This window comes from Ambystoma mexicanum, chromosome 8, assembly GCF_040938575.1.
Source record: "Ambystoma mexicanum isolate Mex_15411 chromosome 8, UKY_AmexF1_1, whole genome shotgun sequence".
Lineage (NCBI taxonomy): Eukaryota > Metazoa > Chordata > Amphibia > Caudata > Ambystomatidae > Ambystoma > Ambystoma mexicanum.
The window spans coordinates 1,500,562,715-1,500,586,725 of record NC_090929.1 but is presented as its reverse complement, the minus strand read 5'-3'; the positions used below and the strand labels follow the sequence as shown (position 1 = coordinate 1,500,586,725).

The following is a 24,011-nucleotide window of genomic DNA, read 5'->3' as shown; positions in this document are numbered from 1 at the left end:
TGAATCAAGACCCACAAAACAGCTACATGCTGATGCACTGAGGCCCAATGATACACCCGTAAAAAAGTTTGCGAGGTACGACAGAATTAACGAAACACGAAATCAAGACGGAATCGTTTTGTGCGCAGACACGGGTGGATGTTCTGCAGCCCCCGCTGCAACAAAGACAAAGAGCAACTAGCTGCTTCTACCCGAGTAAGCCGCGAGAGAAGCGCGTCTAACTGAAAGACTAAAAGCAGATTTCTTGATGATGCGGGAACGACTCGAAGAGAGTTTCATTCGCAAATATGCAAAGGCCTGTGACATGACCAATACCGATAACAGAATGGGACAGAACTCTCCGCTCTCAAAGATGAGCACGCCCCAAAGGAAAACATTGGCTGGAGATAAAACCGCCAATGACCACAGAAGGAATTCAAATTTATGCCCAAAAACAAATGAAGTTCCCAAATTGAGTGCGCAAACTATCACTGTTTCTCTTCCACAAGACAGTGATTCAGACATTGAATCCAAGAACAAGGCCCATTTATCCACAGCTGCTGGCATGCAAATTCATAATAACGTCTTAGCCGCGACATCAATTGCCATGTTACCATTCATGAAGTTGTACAAGGCAATGCACGACTCCCTAAAAGATCAGACCTCACTGTTAGCAACAATAAATAGCAAGTTGAGTTAGATAGAAACGGTATCGCAAAACATCACTCAGAGACTCAACTATGAAACTGACGCTTCACGATGCTGGCAAGCGCACTTAAGTGATATTGCCAGACAAGAATCCAATGACAAAGTAGACCTTATGGAGGCTGTCATAGAATGCACAAAATGGATGCGGCACAACACAACTTGATACTGCGGCCAGTTTCATTTACAGATCTTCTGAAAAGAAGCTAAAGACGAAGCCAACGTTGAATTCACATGAGGCAACTGACATCTGCAAAGAGCCCCCCACTCTCGAGAAGGTTGCAACGCAAACAGCAATAAATTCTTCAGCTTATAATATATTGCCAACGAAACAAGTGAACGATTGCCCCAACTACAAAAGAGAGATCAGACCAGCACTATGCAAATGGGAAAAGTTTACAGCAAGCTCCAAGGCCAGATGTCGAGAATGATCAATTGATTGACAACTGTGAAAGTCAACTCAAATAATACAACACAATCAAACATGAGTAACTCTCAAATGCTACCCGACATAGGCCAGCAAAACTTGACTTCCAAAACTTGACTTCTAAATTATCATTCGGAATATTTTGAGGCGAGGCAAAAACGATAAAAGCTCCAGTCAAGAAAAACACACAACCTGGAGCAAAACCAAAGGCAAAACCTCCCAAAGCGAGGCTTGAACCAATGGCAAAGAGACCAAGGTCTAACGAAGCAAAAAGATTTATTAGGAACATTTCAACCCCTCCTCCTATTAGCATGTTCAATTGAGTGGAAAAAAAGGGAAACACTTCGACCGAACTGACAAAATTTACTAAAACGAATATGGCGGTCGCACCACATACCAAGCGATTGAGAGAAGAGCCAAACAAGGACAAAGACCCAGAGGGGGACTCCTCAATTGATCTTTGCGATCTCTCAACATACTCTATCGAAGGCAGTGATGAGGACTCCACACTGATGGTCGGCGAAAATACAACCAGTGCAAAGTCGATAGACGTGAAACTTGGAAAGAGGTCACAAAACACAATCCCAAAAAATGCGGAAGTGAAAAACAGAAGCACCAAAAGACCTGCCTCAATGGAAAATGATACATTAGCAGCAACATCAATTTGCCGAAAAGGTAACAATGTGATCAATGATCAAACTTTGCCTGCAAATCTAAATCCAAAACAGACAATGGCTCAAAAGGCCAAATGCTTTCGACATAATCAAAATACATCACATCAGCCAGTCGAACCTACAAAGACTAACATTTGGAAATTGCAACTCGAGAATATCTTAATTGAACAAAACGATGTGAACCTAAATCGTCGTAACATCATTAAGCTCCTACACAGTATACCCATACTGCGCACAATAGAATCTGACGACATTGCAGTCGTCAAATACATGTCCGAGGAGCGACTAGATTGGGTTACTCTTCACCTCAAGTCGAAATTAATCACAAAGCTAATATTCGACGGTAAAGAGGAACTGATGTTCTTCGGCTTCGACGCACAGATTCTGGAAGAAGGCTCAAATCACCAAAGCAATTCAAAATCGAGCCCGCCTGCCCTTTGGAGCAACGAAAAAAAAATGCGCAGAACTATGAGACAAATCGAGAGCTTCTCTGGTGTCCGTCCCAACGGGCATCGTAAGTTCACAATGGAAATCGCAAGTGAACAAGACAAGTGACCACTAGAATAAGATCAGAGAAAAGACCTCTACTTACTGTTTGGCATCTAGGAATACAAGAGGTTTTGCGCATTTATTCAAAGAAAAATGGCCAGAATTAGATCAATGCACGATTTTATGCCTACAAGAAACCTGGATGCGGGAAAACCCAGCAAGTGACGGATATACAATTGTGTTTAATGCTGCTGAAAAAAACAGGTTCGGTCGCCCATTTGCCCGATTAATTACGATGATCAAAAATAACTGAAACTGGTCTACTGTAAAGGCTGCAAATCCGAACTTGTTCACCCAAGCAACCACGCTACAATTCTCCAATACCAACGACAGTCCCGGGCGCCACCTGTTAATAATTAACGTCTATTGGAATCCGGCATGATCCCCCAAAACAAACTAATAAACAGCTGTTACCGCATCAATTGATGAGTGCCTAACCGCCTTTGATGATCCTGCAATTATCATATGTGGGGACTTGAATTATTCTTGGTTCAAGGAGCGGAAATCACCCTGTCAAACACAAAGTCTGAAAGGCACCCAAATGACAGACAGAGGTGTTCGATGGATGGAAGAGATGACGATAGTAGATTGCACCATATTAAATGGATGTACTAACGGAGACATCCCCGCTGCACCAACATAGCATGGTGGAACCAGCTCAAAGGCTCTTGACTACATTTGTGGGTCAAGAAATCTAAAAAGTAAAATCATACACCTGACAACAGTAAAAACAACAAGAAGCGACCATGACGCACTACTGTTGACCTGGCATGACATGGAGAAACCGAGATCTGATGCCAAATATACGGGATCTATAACCACAAATTACTCAGGATCAAGGTTGAGAATCAACGCCAACAACTGAACGCGTTTACTGAAAAATATGTGACAATCTCAACACTGGAATCAATTATAAATTATAGCCCGTTGATGATGCAGTTCAGAGTCGAGAGAACAAACCATAAGATCCATCAAATTCACAACAGACATTCCTTCAGTGCAATCCTTTGCCAAGAAAAATAACAAATGCGCAATGATCTAATGAAGCTAAAAAGAGCTAAAGGGAAGAATTGTGCCATTCAAATAAAAAAACGACATCAACAATACCGAAATTGGCTCAAGGCATTTAACATCATGCGCGACCAGGAGCAAGCAGAAATGATGTAACAGCTCATCCTGCGGAAAGACACTAGATTTCTATGGGAAATAATCAATACTGGCTCTGTAAAAGCAGCATAAGACATGGCAAATGGTGTAAATGACGCGAGATGGGTTTCCCACTATACAGCCGTATTCGACCTATGGAGTGTCACAAGTCCAACACTCGACACCGAAGGAAATTGCAATTGGCACATTGTGGAAACTCTGGAGGATATAGAATGTGCAATTCAAAAACTAAACAACTCCAGAGCGGCCGGTCCAGACGGCATTTCCAACGTAATGTTGAAATCAAATAGTTTCTTATGGGCAAAGTTCATTGCCAAATTGTTTATGTGGAGAACGGCAATAGTCGTGCCCATATTTGAAAGGGGCGACCGTAACGATCCTACAAATTATCGTCCAATTACGCTCCTCGACACAATAGGAAAGGTGCTCGCTGCTTTCCTTCTAAATAAATTAGTGCTCTGGGCCGAGCATGCAAAGGCGATCGACAAGCGCCAAACGGGTTTTACTAAAGGAGTTGGTGTCAAGTTAAATTTGATCATTCTAAATACCATCAAACTCGAATCCATGATGAATAACAAAAATGTGTTTCTTGCCTTCATAGACCTGAAACAGGCTTTTGATACTATCAACCGGCTGAAACTATGGGGAAAACTACTTTCATGGGCATGTCCAAAGAGGGGAGTCAAACAAGGATGCCCATTGGCAGCACTATTGTTTAAACATTTCATATCAGATCTCCCTATTGCCTTAACAGAACCGAGGACTTTCCCTCCAAAGATAAACAATCATCATGTTAGTTGGGTCACATACGCTGACGATATTGTCCTGCTGGACACTACACAAATTGGGCTGCAACGATCATTAGACGCATTGCAAGTGTACTGTGACAAAAATGACCTAACAATAAACACAAAGAAATCAAAGATCATGTCTATTGTCAGCGGACTAACATTAAGCAAAAAAAACTTCAGCTGGTACTTAAATAATGAAAAACTAGATGCAACAAATTCCATTCGTTATCTGGGAGTCCAATTTAACGTCTCAATACGTGAATGGAACTGGACTCAAGATCTGCTAACGCGAATAACAATGTTTGTCGTGCAAGGACTCAAACGTCATGCTGCATATGGCAAATTTACGTTAAAACCACTACTATCCTTCTACTTGCAAAAAGCTGTGCCTGCCATCACGTTCGGCAGTGAAGGAGGATAGAATATACCTGCTGATATTTGGTGCAAACTCGAGGGCAAATTCTGGCGAAAAGTCTTGTGCCTGCCACATAACCTTTCAATATCAGTGATTCGTTACGAACTGGGCATATATTCACTATATGGCACAGTTCTGTGGAAATCAATTTCAGCATGGTGCAAAATGAGAATGGTTCCAGTAGCAGGCCCTTACGAAATTTTACAAAAAAGATTCAACTCTCAAACGTCCGATCTAATAAGCAAGTGAGAACAAAAACTTCTCGTGATAATGCGATGTGCTGATCTGATCGACGAACTCGTAATAAAAATGCCACAAAGAGCTAAAATAAAATTGAGACGTTGGAATTGGATACAGAACAATGAAAAGCAAATTAAGTAAAAATCTACACAAGATTTGGGAACCTCGTTGCATGGACTTGATGAAACTCCCAAGTACCTGTGCAAATTCCCCTCGCGGTACCACCATAACCAATTTATGAGATTGCGCTTCAACCCTTATAAGACCAAAGCAATGTTAATATTGAGGCGCGATCCGGAAACTTCAGACAATCAATGCAGACATTGTAACAATGGAGTTGAATCAGCTAAACATCTAATAATTAAGTGCACAGCTATTACAGCCCAAAGGTCGCTGCATCTTGCAAGCTTTGCGCCAATACAGAACTTAGAAGAGTGGTGGAGCTACCTAATCACTGGAATAAACACACGGCTGACTTGTGCAGTAATTAACTTCATGGACTCTGTACTGCTAGAGAACTGATGTGCTTTTGTTAGAGAACACAATGCACTAGTATGAAGGATCGATAAGTGTAGGATTCATGTAATAAAAAGTTTGTTTTTTGTGAACCAAACTAAAAATTACAATAAAAATAAAAAAAATAAAAACTTTAGGGTGTTTGTTCCACTGATTGGCCACATGCAATGCAGGTTATTTTCCTCTACCCCTTGCCACTCTCCACAACGAGGGCTACTTTCCTGCAACCTTTGGGTTTCCACTATTACACCAGGTAATTGTTGTTAATATCTTTCATTCAGGTTTCTCTCGTCAAGAAAGCCGTTTCCCCTTTTACTTCCAATAACCTTTCTTGGCTTAGGCAATGCTGGTTATCTGTCTCACATATTGCCTCCACTTTACTTTGGAAATGCTGGTTACACTTTGGGTTCCCTACTGCCCCCTTTTTCCTTGGGCAATGGTAGTCACAGCCTTTCTTAAATATTGTTCTCTCTTTACTTGGATAGTGATGGCTATAAGCGTTATCTTCTTGTTTCCCCTTCACAGGTTTTGGGCCCAAAGACTTTCTTTTTTTAGTCCGATATTCAAATAGTCTATAAGCGGTCAGCGGTTCACTACAGAGCACCCTGGGGTCATCTGTCAAAGGCCAACTCACTGCGTGTCTGCGTGGCCCGCTGCCGCTTCTCTGCTCGTCGGGTGCAAAGTTTCCGACAGCTTCGGGTACAGTCCCATGACCCACGCCTTCCCAAACAAGAACCCAGTTGCTCCTCTCGCTCTGTGGTGCTCGTCAGCCACCAGAGTTAGGCACACAGCACGGACAGTACTTCTCTCCCATGGGTTAACCATTCCCGCTGTAATTGAGGCTCTTCCTTCTCGCGATTCTCTCAGCACCATCAACCGCCGCAGACATGGTGGTGGTTCCAGCGTCCTGGACTATCTCCCCTTGCTGCATACACTGCCGCTGATATCTCCTCCTGCTACTACCACTGCTGCTACTCCTGATCTGAACCCGAGGGGGATTTAAATAGTTAAAATTCCTGCTGAGGTGTAGGTTGTCAGAAAAACTAGACTGCATATTGCAGTTCTGTGCCTCTGAGCTCCTCTTCCCAGCACCTATGGCATAATGGGACTTGAAGTCCTCAACATTTTTATTCTAATTTTCTTCACATATTTCGACATTGCAACATGCCATTAAGACCGCAGGGTCACTAGGGAAGTTGTTTAGAGGGTTCTCCCAATTCTCCTGACCCGAGTCGCCTCCCATATGATCCTCCCGCAGACTACCACCCCCAGGGTCCGGATCAAGAAGTCTCTGCCTTTCCCTGGCCACATGAGAAGGGTCCCAGGCCAGGGTCTTTGGGATGATCACCTCAGATTCATCACACAAGGGACTGTGGCTGGAGATTCTCAATAGATATGTTTTAAGAAAATTGAAGACGAAAATCTGCAATAAGAGTTTATCGACAGGTTTTTCAAGTAAAGTAAGTGGAAATCCAACATTCAGTTTTTTCTCAGTAACTACCATTTCCCTTGTGTCCTGACTGCGCTTAGCATTATTTAAGTTGATTAACCCTGTATATGCAGGAATTACTCACCTTACGCATAATGTCCCAAATCGAGAGAACAGATTTTCATGCACTTTACCAACATATCCTTCCATTCCATATTACTCTATGAACGGTTTCACTTGGGTAATAGGTCAGATTTTGGGGTTGCTGACATGATTTGGGAAAGAATGGGCCACTTCCGCAATTTTACTTTCCTGAGGTTTGCAGGATGACAGGTAAAGATTCCAACTTGTGATGCCCAGTACTTGGATTTAACCTTTTCACTGGCTCTGACATGAATCTACAATTATAGTAATGAAGAATGAAAACAAATACATAAATGAATTTTATAAGCAGATTAACAAGATCATTTCTTACGTCTTCCGAATGCAAAATTGAATCTTCCTGCATCACCATGTTTCTAGCTGCCTGACCCAGAAGCTGGAAAAAAAGTTTAAAATATTTTGAAAGACTTTCTTCGTAGATTATTTTTTGAAAAACACATTTGTACTTTCTAAAATGAAAATGCTTTGAATTGTGTTGCCTGCAAATATTTACAAATATACAGTGTATCTGTTCATTTTACAGTGACACAGTTTTCTGTGGACCTTATCAGAGCCCCACATTCCAAGATCAGCTACAAATCGCTGATGACCCCCAAAAAGAGATTGCATTATCCCAATTGAAAACAATCATTACCTTCATTAACGTATTTGTTAGGTTCAGGTGGCAGTGAACTTTGACTATTTTAAGGGTCAAACATTAATATTAAAACAGTTCAGATTACACCTCAGAGTGTGTAGGTTGTACAAATTGTTCACCAGGGGCTTCTTGCAGACAGCAAATGTTTACCGCTTCTAACCAATGAATACATTATTTTTGTGGTTGTAAAATGTTCCAACATATGGCCACTGCAAAACACAATGGACCTTTGCAATCCTAAGAGTGCTTTAAAACATTGCAAAGGCAGATTTACATGTACAAACAATGAAACTATACACGCACAAGACAGGTTTGCAAATCCAAATCAACTCGACTCACCTTTAGATTATTAACATTTGTATTCCACCACAGACCACAAACAGACTGAGCATTACAAATAACCAAACAATGCAAAAAGAGACAAGACGCAACAAAAATATAACATGGTAGATGACCAAAGTTAAAGCAAGGTTAATTAACATTTTGCAGTTCAAAACTGGAATCAGTGTTCCAGATAGGATTTTACTACTTTTGAAAGTTGGGATTAAAAGGGCAATATGGGAGAAAATAAGAATTGAAAATAGATCTACAATTTAAAACAAGCAATAGTTTTGTTGTAATTCATTCTTTTTTAATTGAGTAATTTCTATAAATGATGAATGCAGTCTTATATTTAAGAGTATCTTAAGACCAGGACACTCTTTCCCAAAGCTCCTCTTTGTGGCACGTTGTATGGATTCTGCTGGTCTGCAAACATCAACGGAGGAGAGCCGATGGCATCACGGTGCAGACATCTGCGTACCACTATTCCCTTACTGCATGTTCTAGGGAGTGCTAGCCTGATTTGTAGGGATTAAAATAGACAGGTACGCCGCTTATCTGGTGCCCTGACTGCAATATACTAATTTAAGCACCTCAATAATCAATGTTTTTTTTAAAAAATATTTTTTTTTAAATTTATTTTTATTTTCCAATGAAACAATACAACACAGTGTCATTCACGCAGCAATTATATGATTACATTAACTTCCCTTTTCCCTCCCTCCCCCCTTAGACCAAAACCACATAAGTGGGCTGCAGTGCTAACACGACGGGGTTCAATGCTGGCTGTCCGAGTCCTCTCCGGAGGGGCTGTTATCAATGCTATAGAACAGTGACGTGGTGAGGGCCACCCATTGTAAAAGGTCGGAGGTGCCTGTGCTTTGTTGTCATTGCGCCAGTTCCCATGCCCATGTTTCGGCTGCGGACCATCTTTGTAGGTCCGCCCACCAAGTCGTGATGCTGGGGGCTACGGGGCTCTTCCAGGCCATCGCGATGCGACGTTTGTCCAAAATGTACATTAGGTCCTTAAGCCTGTTCAGGGGCCTGTTCTTCTTGCTCCTAGGGTATGAGCCCAGAATGCACGCCTTGGGTGATTGCACGTCCAGTGTGATGTTTGCTTCGGCTGCTTTTTCATTGATTAGGGCCCAGAAGGCGTATATGACCGGGCAGCCCCAGAACATGTGAGACATTCCGGCTGAGAGTTCTCGGCATTTGGGGCAAGGCACGGCGCCCGTGCTACTGAATCTGGAGATGACGTCCGGGGTGAGGTAAGCCCTATGGATGTGGAACTGAATGAGTTGAAAGCGGGCGTTCCTGGATACCTTTTTGTGGTAATATGTTATGGTCTCCCACTCTTTGTCCCCAAGCGGAGTGCCGAGTTCCTGTTCCCATTTTGCCTTGCTTTTAAGCTCTTGTTGCGAGGCACTGTTGAGCATGGTCTCATAGAGCCGCGAGGTTTCGTGACCGCCTTCTGCCGTGCTCAGCAGGTTCTCAATAGCTTTGTGTCCAGTATTGAGGGTCTCTATCTCTGCCCAACGTTTCTTGAGGTTTTTCACTGTCGCTCCATGCAGGAGAAATTGGCCTGGTGGCATTCCTGCAGTCTCTTGCAGTTCCTCGAACGGTAGGATGCCATGATGGTCTAGTAGGTCTCCCAAGGTGGCGATGCCGAGGGGTTCCCATAGGTTCCTGATCGCCTTCTGGTCTGCTGGTCTGGTCGACATGGTGGCGGCTATCGGGATCTGGGGGGAGAAGGGGTCGGCCACTTTGGCGAGCATGCAGGCTCTTCTCCAGATCTTGGTGCCTACCGTGATTAGGTATGGATTTTGTTGTTTTGCGTCTGGCTTGATCCAGAGTAAGTCCCTTAGCAGCGTCTGGGGGTCTGAGGGTGTAGTAGGCGTGTGTCCGAGGTGGGGTCGTCGGCCATCCACTGGATCACGTGTTTCAGCTGGCCTGCTAGGTAATATGGTTCGAAATTGGGTATTTTGAGGCCTCCTTTGTCGTACGGTCTTTGCGTTATATCTAGGGCGACACTGTGTCTTCGTTGTGCCATAGAAATGTTCTGCAGAGTTTGTTTAACTCATTGAAGTATTGCCGGGGGATGTTGTACGGGACATTGGTGAAGAAGTACAGTAGTCTCGGCAATGCTACCATTTTGAGGAGTCCCGCTCTGCCGGCCACTGAAAAGGGCAATTTGCTCCAGAAGTCCATCGATTTAATCAAGCCAACTTTGGCGTTCTCAGTGTTCAGTGCATGTTCAATTCTGGGGTCGCGGTGGATCTTGATGCCTAGGTATTTAAAAGAGGTGGGCTCCCATTTGAGGGTTAGTGCGGGCAGGTGTTCAACCTTGGTGTTGCTCAGGGCGGCAAGAGGGTACAGGCAAGACTTGTTGTGGTTGATTTGGATCCCTGTGCATCTTTGAAACCCCCTCAATGTCTCCAGTATGTGTTCGGGGTCTTTAAGGTAGAGGAGCATGTCGTCGGCGTACATGGAAACTAGGTGGGTCACCCCATTTATTGTTATGCCCCCGTCACCGTAATAATCAATGTTTTTATTGCCTCAAAGAAACTGTACTATACTCTGAGGAGGGAAAACCGGATATCAGTGGGGAGCGCATACCATGTCTGGTGATCAGGCTTCTAAAGTCTCTTGTGGGTTGTGATATGTACATGCACCCTGCTGGAATGCTGGGACCATAGGACTAGTTCAGGTTGCTAGGTGACTTTCCAAGCATCTAGTTAGGGGACTACTTTTGACTTCCATCATTAAGCAATAAAGCATAAAGTAAAACACAGCATGTTTCTTGTTGCAGAATTTTGGGATGTGGTTGTATATTAGGGAGTGTTAAAATCAGAGAGTGTTTCTTAGCAAACAGACTATTAAAAATCCATCATAATGTTCGACACACATCGAAGCAACATTTCGATATACAAATAACCCATAAACTACTTAGGGTGCAGTTTTATCAGCAAGAAGAAAGAAGAAGAAAGCTGAACTGTCACATTATTTGGAGTTGTAATGTGCAAGATTGGCTGAGGTGTGATGGTGTAATGAGCTTGTACAAACCAGATATGTAGAAGAAAGGTAAGTATTGCAAACTCATTTCACTGTTGGATTTTTTCAAGGGCTAAACGCTGCAGCACAACAAATTAGCAAAAGCTATGTATTCAGTGCAAAACAAATACATATTAAAAACACTAACCTAATGCCTTCAGGTGTTCCTTTGCTGATTATTTTCCAACTGCTAAAAGCAATCCCTAGTATGCTGCATATTCTGCAACTTATTCTAAATGCAAGCTTAGGGGCATCATTTTAATAAATACAAATATCATAGTAAATGATATGGTTACTCAAACGAATTTGGCCTATTGGCGGTTATTGGTTCGCTAACACTGATACATTTGTTTGTGGTCCCTGCCATGCCACCCTCAAACTGATTTTTAAGTACACCCCTGGATTAAAGCACTTCTTACCAGATCACCCTTTAATGGTCTCCTGCTCCAAGATACTAAATTGGGCAGTGAATATGATTCAAGTCTACGTTGGGTAGCGAGCACAATACAAACACAATGCGGCTCGCTACAGGTGGGCTAATGTTACAGGTAAATGTTAGAAAATAATTCATGGCCAAAAAGAGATACTTGGTCAATGCCTTCATACCTCTCAATTCACCTGCCTTTGGCGGAGATCACCCACCACTTGGCCCCCCTCATTTGCGCACAATCAAGCTGCAGGTTTTCACCAACTTTCGCTTACCATTACAATGGGACATTACCAGCACACTGCCATTTGTGAAACCCAGGGAGGGCAAGCAACGCAGCAGCGAAAGGGTGGCTCTTGCTATACAAATTAAATCTGGGTCAGTGGTGTCATTCTTGAAAAGGAACCGACAGTAACCGTTTAAACATTTATTTATTTTTTTTAAATGGGATTCCGGCACATAGTTTGAAATCTTCTCTCAAGGAGTCACTGCAAATATTCCAAACGTGAAGACACAACTTTGTTGATTATATTGTCCTTCACAAAACCTTTGCTCTTTAATGTGCCCATGTTATGTTATGTTATTTTGCACTTATTTAGCGCCTTATATACCATTGGTATGGTCTGAAGGCGCTGGTAGGTTGAACGCCCTTGGGAACCGAAGTTCAGATCAGTAGAGAGAGTAGAGAGAGTCAAAGGTGCATGTGAGCACCGGGTATGTGTGCAGCTCATGCGGTATTCGTGTAATAGCTGCTTCTTAGCAGTAGGTGTGGTGGTTGAGGGATCAGGAGAATGTGTTCGTTCTGGCAGGTTTTATCCAGATTGGTTAGGCCTGAGGAGAACGCCTGACTGGGGGTGTGAAACCAGCAGTGTTTATTCAGAGTGATGTGGAGTAAGCGGCGGATGTTGGTATGAGAACAGTTATACCGAATGGTGTCATAGTATCTCTGCGTTCTAGTTGAGTGGTGATGTAAAGGAGAGAGTAAGCGTGGTGGTGTGATATGATGGGTTATATGCTCTTTCAACGTTCTCTGCATTCCGAACCATACTATGTACGTCCCATTCTATGCGCTCCAGTCCGTAGCGTGCACACATATCCACTTCATGCAACCCAGTCTGGTATAATACACTCCGGTCCACCCCGCGTGCACTAGTCTGCTCTGCTCTATCCACCTATCTGCACCATACACTCATCCGCTCCATAGACTCATCCGCTCGATACACTCATCCCGCTCCATACACTCATCCGCAGCGTCCACTTATCCGTTCCATACACTCATCCGCACCGTACTCTCATCCCGCTCCGTGCACTCGTCCGCTCCGTGCACTCGTCCGCTCTTCCGCTCCGTACACTCACTCGCTCCATAAACTCACCTGCTCCATACACTCATCTGCTCCATACACTCATCTGCTCCATACACTCATCTGCTCCATACACTCATCTGCTCCATACACTCATCTGCTCCATACACTCATCTACTCCATATATTCATCCACTCCATACTTTTAAGTGCTCTATACACTTATGTGCTCTATTCACTTATGTGCTCTATACACTCATTCATTCTATAGTTTCGCCAGGTCTGTATATTCATCTGCTCTGACGATCTACACACTCTCCGCACTTCCTTATTCATCTGCTATCCATACTCGTGGGCTCTACATACTCATCCGGTTTACGCTTATCCGTTCTACACATTCGTCTGGTTTGCGCATTCCTGCATTCTACTCGCTGCTCTGAAATGTACGCACTCATCCTCTCTACGCACTCGCTCCCTCCACGCACTCGCCCCCTCCACGCACTCGTCTGCTCTCCGCACTCGTCCGCTCTCCGCACTCGTCCCCTTTCCGCACTCGTGCTTTTCATGCATCCAACAGTACTATCCTGTTCTATAACTTCAACTCATACACTCATCTGTTCTATACCCTCGTCTGCCATGCGCACTCATCCTCTCCATATATTCATTTGCTTCATACACCTACCCTCGCCATACACCCAAGTGCTCCATCCACCAATCCGCTCCATGCACCCCTCCGCTCCATACACCCCTCCGCTCCATACACCCCTGCGCTCCATACACCCCTGCGCTCCATACACCCCTGCGCTCCATACACCCCTGCGCTCCATACACCCCTGCGCTCCATACACCCCTGCGCTCCGTCCATCCATCCGCTCCGTCCATCCATCCGCTCCGTCCATCCATCCGCTCCTTCCATCCATCCGCTCCTTCCATCCATCCGTTCTGTACACTCGTCCGCTCCATACACCCATCCGCTCCATATACACATCCGCTCCATATACACATCCGCCCCATACACTCATCCGCCCCATACACTCATCCGCCCCATACACTCGTCCGCCCCATACACTCGTCCGCCCCATACACTCGTCCGCCCCATACACTCATCCGGCCTATACACTCGTCCGGCCTATACACTCGTCTGGCCTATACACTCGTCCGCCCTATACACTCGTGTGCTCTATACACCCATACGTTCTATACATTCGCCAGGTTTGCACATTCATCTGCTCCGGTTATCTACACACTCACAGCACTTCCGTATTCATCCGCTATCCACATTTGTGCACTCTACATACTCATCCGCGCCACAATACTCTGTTCTACACACTCTTTCGGTTTACGCATTCCTGCGTTCTACTCGCTTCTCTGTATTTGCGGACCCATCTGCGATACACGCTCATCCGCGCTACATACTCATCCGTTAAACATGTTTATCAGTTCTATACACTCATCCGATTTACCGATTCATTCGATTTCCACACTTATTCAAACTATATAGTTATTTGTTCTTCCATTCATGCATTCTTCCACTCAGCGCATTCACCTGTTCTGCCTGCTTCATCCATTCTAACTGTTTCATCCACGTCATTCACTTCTTTCACTCCACCTGCATTCTGTCAATTTTAGCAGTTTAATTCTCGTTATTGATTCCTTATGATTTACTCTTATTAACCATTTTGCTGCTTTGATCTACTTTATTCGTTTAATTCTGTTTGTCCTTCTAGTTTATATTAGGGGTTAATTAGCTGTCAATTTCTTGCATCAGGTAGTTTGTTGGATTGGTGTCATTGAAATGCTTTTTGGGCTAGTTTAGTACTGGTTGGTTTTAGGGGAAGAGCCAGGTTTTCAGCAGTTTGCGGAAAGACGCTAAATCCTCAGTTAGGCGGATGTGGGGTGGGAGTGAGTTCCATAGAGTGGGGGCCAAGGTTGAGAATGATGACCCGCCTAACCTGACTGAGTTTGTCTTAGGTATGACTAGGAGGCTGGCTGAGCTTGATCTTAGGGTGCGAGGGGGGGTGGTAGGGTTTTAGCTTGTCTTCGAGATATTGAGGTCCGGTTTTATGCAATGCTCGATGGGAGATGCATAAGGTTTTGAAGGTCACCCTTCGGGCTACTGGAAGCCAGTGCAGCGTTTTAAGGGCTGGGGAGATGTGGTCTCTCGGGCCGAGCACAAGTAGTAGTTTGGCAGCCGCATTTTGTGCCCTTTGGAGTTTATTCAGTTGGTACGCATGGACTCCGAGGTATAGGGGTTTGCGTAGTCCAGTCTTGATATAACGATTTATTGGACTGCGGAGAGTCTGTTGGGAAAGGAGAGATATGGAAAGATGCGCCTAAAGGTTTTAAGGTGGTAGTGGCAGGACTCTGAGATGTTGTTGACTTGGCGCGAGAGTGTTAGGTCAGAGTCAAGGGTGAATCCAAGAATTTTCACTGAGTTGGAGGGGGTTGGTGAGTTGCCATGGCGGATGGCCAGGGAAGCGGGTGCGGAAGAAGTTCTGCGTTGCCACATATCATGATTTACGTTTTGGAGGGGTTTAACAAGAGGTGGCTTTGGGACATCCAGAGTTCTATGTCAAGGAGGCAGGAGGCCAGGTCAGGTCGGGAGTTGGGTGTTGAGTTCAGGAGTTTTAGAATTAGTTGAGTGTCGTCGGCGTAGTTGTAGCACAGGATGTTGTGTGAACGAATTATCGGTGGGAGGGTGATTAAGTAGAGATTGAATAGGAGGGTGGATAGGCATGCTCCTTGTGGGACTCCTGTGTCGACTGGTCTGGCTTGGGAGGTATAGGTGGAGAGTGTCATTATTTGGTACCTATCTTTGAGAAATGAAGCTATCCGTTTAAGAGCGGTTCCACGGATTCCTAGGGAGTGGAGGCTGTCTAGGAGGATTGAGTGATTGATTGTGTCAAAGGCGGCGGATAGGTCAAGAAGGATTAGTGCGGCGCATCCCGTGGAGTCTGCTGTCATTTTAAGGTCATCCCAGATTGAGGTTAGGGTGGTTTCTGTTCCGTGACGGGCTCCGAAACCTGATTGTGCGGGATCAAGGAGGTTGTTGGTTTCGACAAAGGCATTTAGTTGGGAGTAGGCGGTTCGGTCAATGAGTTTGGCAAGGAACCTGGTGTTTGAGATGGGGCGGTAGTTTTTGGGCTCGAGGGGGTCGAGCGAAGGTTTTTTAATTAGAGGTTTGACATGAACTGTTTTGAATGCATCGGGAAAGATACCAGAGGATAAGGAGGCATTTATGATGGATCTTGCGTGTTCTCCTGCGCAGGTGGAAGCAAAAATTTCTTTGAGGGTTATGGCTGGGCAAGGGTCCAGCGGAGATCCAGATGGTTTGCGGGCAGAAAGAAGTTTGAGAAATTGCTCTGCTGATATTGGACTAAAGGATTCGAACGTTGGTTGCGTAGTGGTCGCAGCTGGTGGGCTGGCCGGTATGGGGGGAGAATTGACAGCTGGATGTAAGCGAGCCAGTTTGGTGGCTAGAGTATTTGTTCTTTCGAGAGCCGTGGTGTAAAAGTGGAGGGAGAGTGAGTCGCACAGAGATTGTGAGGGGGTTGGGACACTCGTGGTGCAAGCCGGTTTGGTGAATTCGGAGATGATTTTGTGGAGTTCTTTGCTTGGGTTGTTGCAGTTTAGGATTCGGGAGTTGTAGTGGGCTTTTTTTGCTTTCCGGATTTCGGCCTTGTACTGGTAAAGGTGTCGGGCCAAGATTACCTTGCTCTCCGGAGTTTTGTCTTTCTGCCATTTGCGTTCTAGGTATTTATACAGTTGTTTAGTGGTCTTCAACTCAGGGGTGAACCATCTGGGGAAGAGGCCACAGCGGGTTGATTGTTTGCAAGGGGGTGAGAGCCATATCGGAGATCCGTTGAGCCATGAGTCAAAGGCGTCAGAGTTAGTTGTTTATTGAGTTGGCAGGTAGGTGGTGGAGACTGGAGGAGTGCGTCAGCTAGGTCCGGGACGATTATTATTTTTTTCCAGCATTTGCGTAGATTCAGAGGTTCAGATACGAGTACGGGAAGGGGGTCGGGTGAGTGAATGGCGAACGAGAGAATGAAGTGATCGGACCAGATGATAGGGGTGGGGGGGTTTAAATGAATCCAGGTGTTGGAGCTAAAGATGGCAACGAGAGTGTGTCCTTTATAGTGATTCAGGCCATTTATGTGGGGTTGGAGGTTAATTGCATCTAAACCGTCAACCTGAGAGTGTGTCATAGGGTTGGTGGGGATGTCGAGCCATATGTTGAAGTCTCCAAGAAGGGTGAGGTTGGGATGGTTTAGTTGAAGGGTGGCAATAGAGTCGCAGAAGTTGTTTGCGAATTGTCTATCGTAGCCAGGGGGCATCTAGATTATTAGGAAGCTGTGTGAGAGCGACGGGGAGAGGGATAGTTTAACGAGGAGAGATTCGCAGAAAGGAATGGAAGGTTGGTTGTCGATGATTGAGGCATGGAAGAGAGATTTGAAGACGAATGCTACTCCCCCTCCTCTGGAGGGACGTTTCAGCGGGATGAGGGAGTAGTCAGGGGGAAGGCTTCATTACCGATTGGAGCGAAGTCGTCAGAGAACCAAGTTTCGGTGATGACAACCAGGTCAAAGATGCAGTGTCTGTTTTTTGCAACGGATCGGGCATTAAATAGGGTGCAGTTCACATCCGTAGGCGAGGTTGGTCTTGGGGCTGGAGCGGAAGGGGGTGGTGGCGGAGAGAGTGGAATCTGGAGAGGGAGAGCGGTAGGGTGGGTGATGGTCGATGGGAATAGTGGGTGAGCAGAAAAATTGGCGGGCTTTGGGCGGGATTGGGTGGCTGCGTGTGTTAGGATGATCGGGTTTGGTTCGGTGGATTTGAAGGTGGGGTGTGGGCGGCTAGGAGTTTCAGTTGCACCTGATGAGAAATCGAGGGAGAGGGGTTTCAGGAAGGGTGAAGCCACGGGGGAAGGAGGTGATTGGGGGAATGAGGTGGTGGGTCGAGACAGGGGAGGCGAAGAGTGCTGAGAGATTGAGGGGGACCAGGTGCGTTTCCTCTTTAGTTTCTTTGTTGCGATTGGAGTGTGAGAGAGGGGGAGAGGGATGCGGCTTCGGTTCTTGCTAGGGCTAGGCGTGCAGTTTTTAGGGATGGGAAAGGGTGCGGTCGGTGGGGGAAGGTGGCGGGGGTTTGTGGGCAAGGCGGGAGGTGGATGATTGCAGGGCGGGGTGTGCCTGGTATGATAGTGAGGGGAGCGGGCATGGTTAACGTTGGCTGGACGGTGGTGGGGCTCAGGGGAGGAGTGGTCTTAGGGTGGTTGGCTCGCCATTGTGCCCCTCTGGCTTGGTGTTTGGAGACGGGAATGGTGGAGAATTTGACAGATAGTGGGATGATTTGGGAAGGTGGGGATCGGAGGAAAGGCAGATCGGGGAGTGGGGGCGTTCCGCGGTGGTCGTTTCCGACAGACTCTGGTGGAGTGGGTGTACTCATGCTTGCTACGAGCTTTTAGGTGGAATTTAGGAGGGCTTTCTAATTGTAGTTCTAAATTGAGAGTGGGCACACTTTAGGCACACTTCCAAGTTCAATTTGCACAGAGGTGCTATTAGACTATTAGGTGCACTTCTAGATTCGACTGTACACAGAGATGATATCAGGCTATTAGGTACACTTCTAGATTCGACTGTACACAGAGATGATATTAGGGTATTAGGTACACTTCTAAATTCAACTGCACACAGAGCTGGTATTAGGTCTGTATAGAGGGGATATTAGACTATTAGGCACAGTTCTAAATTCTACATTACACAGATGATATTAGACTATTAGGTGCACTTCTAGATACAACTGTACAGTTCTAAATTCTAGATTACACAGATATTAGAATATTAGGTGCACTTCTAGATTCAACTGTACACAGACATGCTATTAGGTCTACCTCTAGATTCAATTTTGTATAGATTTATTAGGTCTATCACTAGATTCAATTTTGTATAGAGGGGATATTAGGCTATTAGGCCCAGTTCTAGATTCTACATTACACATCACCAAAGTTTTAAAATAAAGCCAAGAACCAGAGCAGAAAGTGTGCGAATATCAGTCCCAAAAACACGATGAAGAAAGTAAGCTTTAGAAATTATTTGGTGAAAAAAAATAATTGCATCAGCGAGGAGGGAAAAGGCCTCATAATTGCATCATCGGGAAGGAAATTAGAACAATTTTTTAAGATAAGGTTTCTGTTTTGAACAGAGTATATACACTTTGTAGAAAAAGCTTAACTAGATCTAGAACATCTGCACTATGCACATTAAAACACATGTATTAGTATTTTGTGCACAAGAACAAGGCAATAATTACAAATGTTTTCAATTCTATTTTTTGTTTCAACCTTTTTTAAATATTTTTTCCTGAGTACAGCAATTATTTTGTGGAGCCGACTATCCTGCCACATGCTCCCATTTCCAGTGCCCACATGAAATGTTTAAAATGAACTAAATGCAAAATGTAGAGGGGGCTTTGAGAAACTAAAGTAAAGCAGCCAGTTAATATATTACAGAGCTCTTTAAGGATATTGGCTAAAAATAAACTACTCCCCTCATTAGGGGATGTACTACAACTCTAAAACTACTTTCATTTTGACTTATTGCAGTGAAAAATAAAATGTAGCATGTTTAACTGCAAATGTATATATACACATTAATGAGAGCACAATTTATTTTTCGACGTTTCGCACTGACACCCATCCAAGTACGACATGCTGCCAAGCATGAAAATGGTTCTTGGAAACAATCCGGATAGCTTTTTAATTTCAAAACATAATTCTCTGGAATCCCAAATTGTTCCCTCCAGCCTAAGTCAAAATAACTTCTAGGATTTTGGCACTTTCATGATACACATCAAGTTTTTCCATTATATCTTTCCATTTCCCACACAATAGCTGTGTCATCGCACATTTGAATTTTGCAAATGGTGAAACAGTCAGCTAATGTAATGCTCCAGCCTAAAAACCGAGGAGTCTCAAATTATTACCACTCTTTTTCCCTTGATTTAAAGAAAAAAAGCGCTTTTAATCATCCTAAATATGTGAAAGATACAAACGCATGCGTAATTAAATATAAACATGCAAAACGTAAAGTGCAAAAATATGTGCATAAAAATATACACAACCATGCAAACTGTAAACTACAATAATTTACATAAGAAAACACCATATGAGCATGCATGCCTAACGTACAATACACATCATTTTATATATACAAACATTGTGTGCGTGTATACTGTAATAACGCTGCACCTATACTTGTACTCAAGTGACTGGACTGATGCTACAACACTACAAATACACGCGCATGCGTAATGCTAAACAGACATACATTGTATATGTATACTATTTTATTACAAAACTTGAAAAACTGCATATACATTCCAACATTAAAAAATACACATAAAACATACGCAGCACTTTTCCATATCCAGTTACCTGGTGTGCCATTTAAAAAACTGCAAAGTAAACTTTTTTGCCCAAACAACAGCGCACTTTTTCACTCACAAACGGCACGTGCAATTAATTACCAACTGCACATGCGTAACTTACACTAACCAATCACCATACAGAAACACCCTGAAGCACTTGTTTTACAACAGACACATGTGCCGTTTGTGCTTTACACCACGCCCAAACGCAGAACTTTTCCAACCATGCCCATTAACAAGATTAAACACTTCAATTGAAAACAGCGACCAGTGAAGATGCAAAAAAAGTACCCTTTACATAGTTCTATATACTTTAAAATAAAAATAACCACCAGTTTCATAAATGTTTAACTTGACATTTTCAAAATTCATACTTTAAAATAAATCCTGTATTACAATTTTATTGCAGCAAATTCCAACCACTCTAGAGCCTTCAACCGAACCATGTTAGTAAAGCAATTTCTATAAAATAACTATTGTTGAAATGTTGACATTGTAAAACAATAAAACCTATCCTTTTAGTAATTTAACAATGCAACACAACAGGAAATAAAAAACTTTAAAAATAGTAGCATGTTATTTATTTTTCTAATAAATTGTACACTGTATAGGCTGCATAGCTCCAATAACTGTGTGCGCTAAATTCAGTTATCTTTGCCATCCTACAAAAATATAAATAAGAATGTAGGCACTTGTGTACTATTCATAGCACTATATACAAATTGTTTAATACGAATATATGCAGTAGTATCAAACATCCTTACAATTAAATCAGTCTGTACAGTAAACAGTATGACATGTCATATTTCACAAACAACCTTACAATCATAATGTATAAGTGTACACGCTAAACAGTAAAAATAACATAATACAAAATGTACAGCTTGTAAACTATACACTTGACATCATAAGCGTATTTATCAATGATGTAAGTGCAGGTGTGTATGGTGAACAGTACCACATCTCATATTTAACAAGTGCCCTTACAATGATAATGTACAAGTGTGTACGATAAACAGCAAATAATAGCATAATACATGTACAGCTTGTGAACTATACGCTTCACATCATAACATTATGTATACATGAATATGCATATGTGTATGTGTAAAGGCCAATCATTCTGTATAACATCATGAGCATACATAAATCATTTTACACTTGTATAATGCCTACTTTCCTTTCAGCTTTTGTTAAATTCGTAGAAATTTACTAACAGCTTCAACATGTGTATGTACAACTAAAACAACTTACCCACATTAAACATAATGTACTTCTTGTAAAACTACAATGAACAGCTTATAAACTATATGCTTCACATCATAAGCGCATTCATGTATGCATGTTAATATACCTTAATAATTACTCCTGTACGCTTAATGTAATGTTTGTAGCACAGTGTATGATATGATATTTTATTTATATCGCGCTCATACACATGTGTTTCAGAGCGCGACCAAGCAAAGAGATGGGAACAGGGGAGAACAAAATACGATCTTACTATGCCCAGTGACATTAAGAACGTGCAAGTGCATGGAAAAGGGAAAAGGGGGAAAGTGCATGGAGGGGGACAAGTGGAAAGTGTGGACAGAGGAGAGAACAGAATAAATAATAAATGGGATAAATAAAATAAATAAGTGCAGACAAAAAGGTAGTGCAGCCAGACACGTGGCAAGTGCATGATTAGTCAGATAGGGTATATTTGATAAGTGCAAAGGAAGAGTGGGGGACTGTATGGGTACAGATACAGATCCCAGTGCCAGGGGTGGCCAGAGGCAGTGCAGGAGGGAGGCAGGGTGCGCAGGTACCTGGGCCCGAAGGACAGAGGGTGGCCAAGTGCACAGTGCCGAGAGAAACAGATCAGCAGGGGAGAGGAGGGGCAAAGGCAGCAGCGAAGAGGAAGGTCTTGAGGCGCTTCCGGAACCAGAGATGGTTCTCCTCAAGTTTCAGGGTGGCCGGGAGACTGTTCCAAAGGGAGGCCCCAGCCGAGGACAGATCTGCCCCCAGCACGTTTCTTTGAAAAACGCCCGACCCGGAGGGAATTGGACATAGAGGAGCAAAGGGCTCGAGAAGGGAGGTATTTACGGAGGGATAGTTGAAGGTATTTCAGTCCCAGGCCCCAGAAAGCCTTGTGGACAATGCAGAGGGTTTTAAATGTAAGGAACAAGTTACTTACCTGTAACTGTTGTTCTGCAGCATGGGTCTGGCATGGATTCACATGCTCATGAATATTCCCCGTCGTCAGGCTGGGAATCCTCGGTAAAGAAAAAATCAGTATCAGTTTCGTTTCTGATCTGTCTTTCGTAGTAGTAACCAATCACTGATCTCTGCGTCATACTGACCACAGCCAATGACTGCCCTCTACCTAAGCCCCGCCTCTGGCAGCCATCTTCAGATTTGGTAGCACGTGAAGTGGCAGTATGACCAAGTGAAGAGCCGCAGAGGGGTAGGCGGGAGGGTTCGCATGTGAATCCATGCCAGACCCATGCTGGAGAACAACAGTTACAGGTAAGTAACTTGTTCCTTCTCCAGCATGGGGTCTGGCATGGATTCACATGCTCATGAATAAAGAATACATAGCAGTACACACATGCACAACCACGGGAGGTGGCAAAGGCTCAACATTAAGCATTACATCAAACTCAACATTAAGCAATTCTTACCTCCTCACCAGGCTCACCTTAGGCGAACACATTGCGCAGCACTGCTTGGCCGACCCTGGACTCCTCCCTGGAATCCCGATCGACGCAGTAGAATTTCGGGAAGGTGTGCGTCGACCTCCATGTAGCAGCCCTGCAGATGTCCAGCAAGGGCACACCAGATAGGAACGCCGTGGTAGCTGCGATCGCTCTGGTGGAATGGGCTCTCGGACGGCCAGGCAGCGGTCGGTTTGCCAACCGATGACAGTACATGATACAGCCGGAGAGCCATCTGGAAATGGAGGCCTTTGAGAGAGCCTTCCCCTGATTGACAGGTCCAAAGTTCACAAAAAGTTGTGACGTCTTCCGAAAACACTTTGTGCGGTCCACGTAAAACTTCAGCGCTCTAGCCACATCCAGCGAGTGCAAAGTCCTTTCGGCCGGCGACGAAGGCGACGGGAAGAAAACAGGCAACACCAAGGGTTCATTGAGATGGAAGTCCGACGGCACCTTGGGCATGAAGGAGGGGTGCATCCTGAGCACCACCCTCGTGTCGTGAAAAGTCAAGTACGGGGGCTTGGAGGAAAGGGCCTGGATCTCTCCCACTCCCAATGCCACAGATCCTGCGCCTCCTTGGACAGGGCTGGGGATCTGGTACCGCCCTGCTTCCTGATGTAGAACATGGTGGTGGTGTTGTCGGTGAAGATCCTCACCACCTTGCCCTTGAGGGACGGAAGAAAGGACCTGAGGGCCCAAAACACTGCGCGGAGCTCCAGGACGTTGATATGGAGGGACTTCTCCGTCGGAAGCCAAAGGCCTCTCGCGTGCAGATTTTCGGTGTGCGCTCCCCACCCTTCCAGGGAGGCATCCGTGGTCACTGTCTCCTGGTGGCCGGGGGTCTGGATGTCCATGCCCGCCGTCAGATGCGCGCGGGTGCCCCACCACCGGATCGCTCGTTGGAAACTCTCGTCGAGTGTGATCCTCTCCTCGAAGCTGCCCGTCGTCTGGATCCAGCGCGCGTCCAGGAACTCCTGCAACGGGCGCATCCGGAGCCTGCACAGGCGGATGAGATAAATGCAAGAAGACATAATTCCGAGGAGGGACTTGATGGACCTCCCCCTGGCCGCGTCCGCAACCAGCATCCGCTGCACCTTGCCCAA

The 24,011-nt window shown here is 44.6% G+C and overlaps 1 protein-coding gene across 2 annotated transcripts in view; it reads right to left on the bottom strand.

Annotated features, from left to right (window-relative positions):
- Positions 1-24,011, bottom strand: part of BORCS7 (BLOC-1 related complex subunit 7) — a 200,751-nt gene that overhangs the window by 93,172 nt on the left and 83,568 nt on the right. For both annotated transcript variants that reach the window (XM_069611691.1, XM_069611690.1), the window contains one exon: positions 7,368-7,430. In XM_069611691.1, coding sequence (XP_069467792.1) covers positions 7,368-7,430 — 63 coding nt within the window. The remainder of the gene's footprint in view (positions 1-7,367; positions 7,431-24,011) is intronic.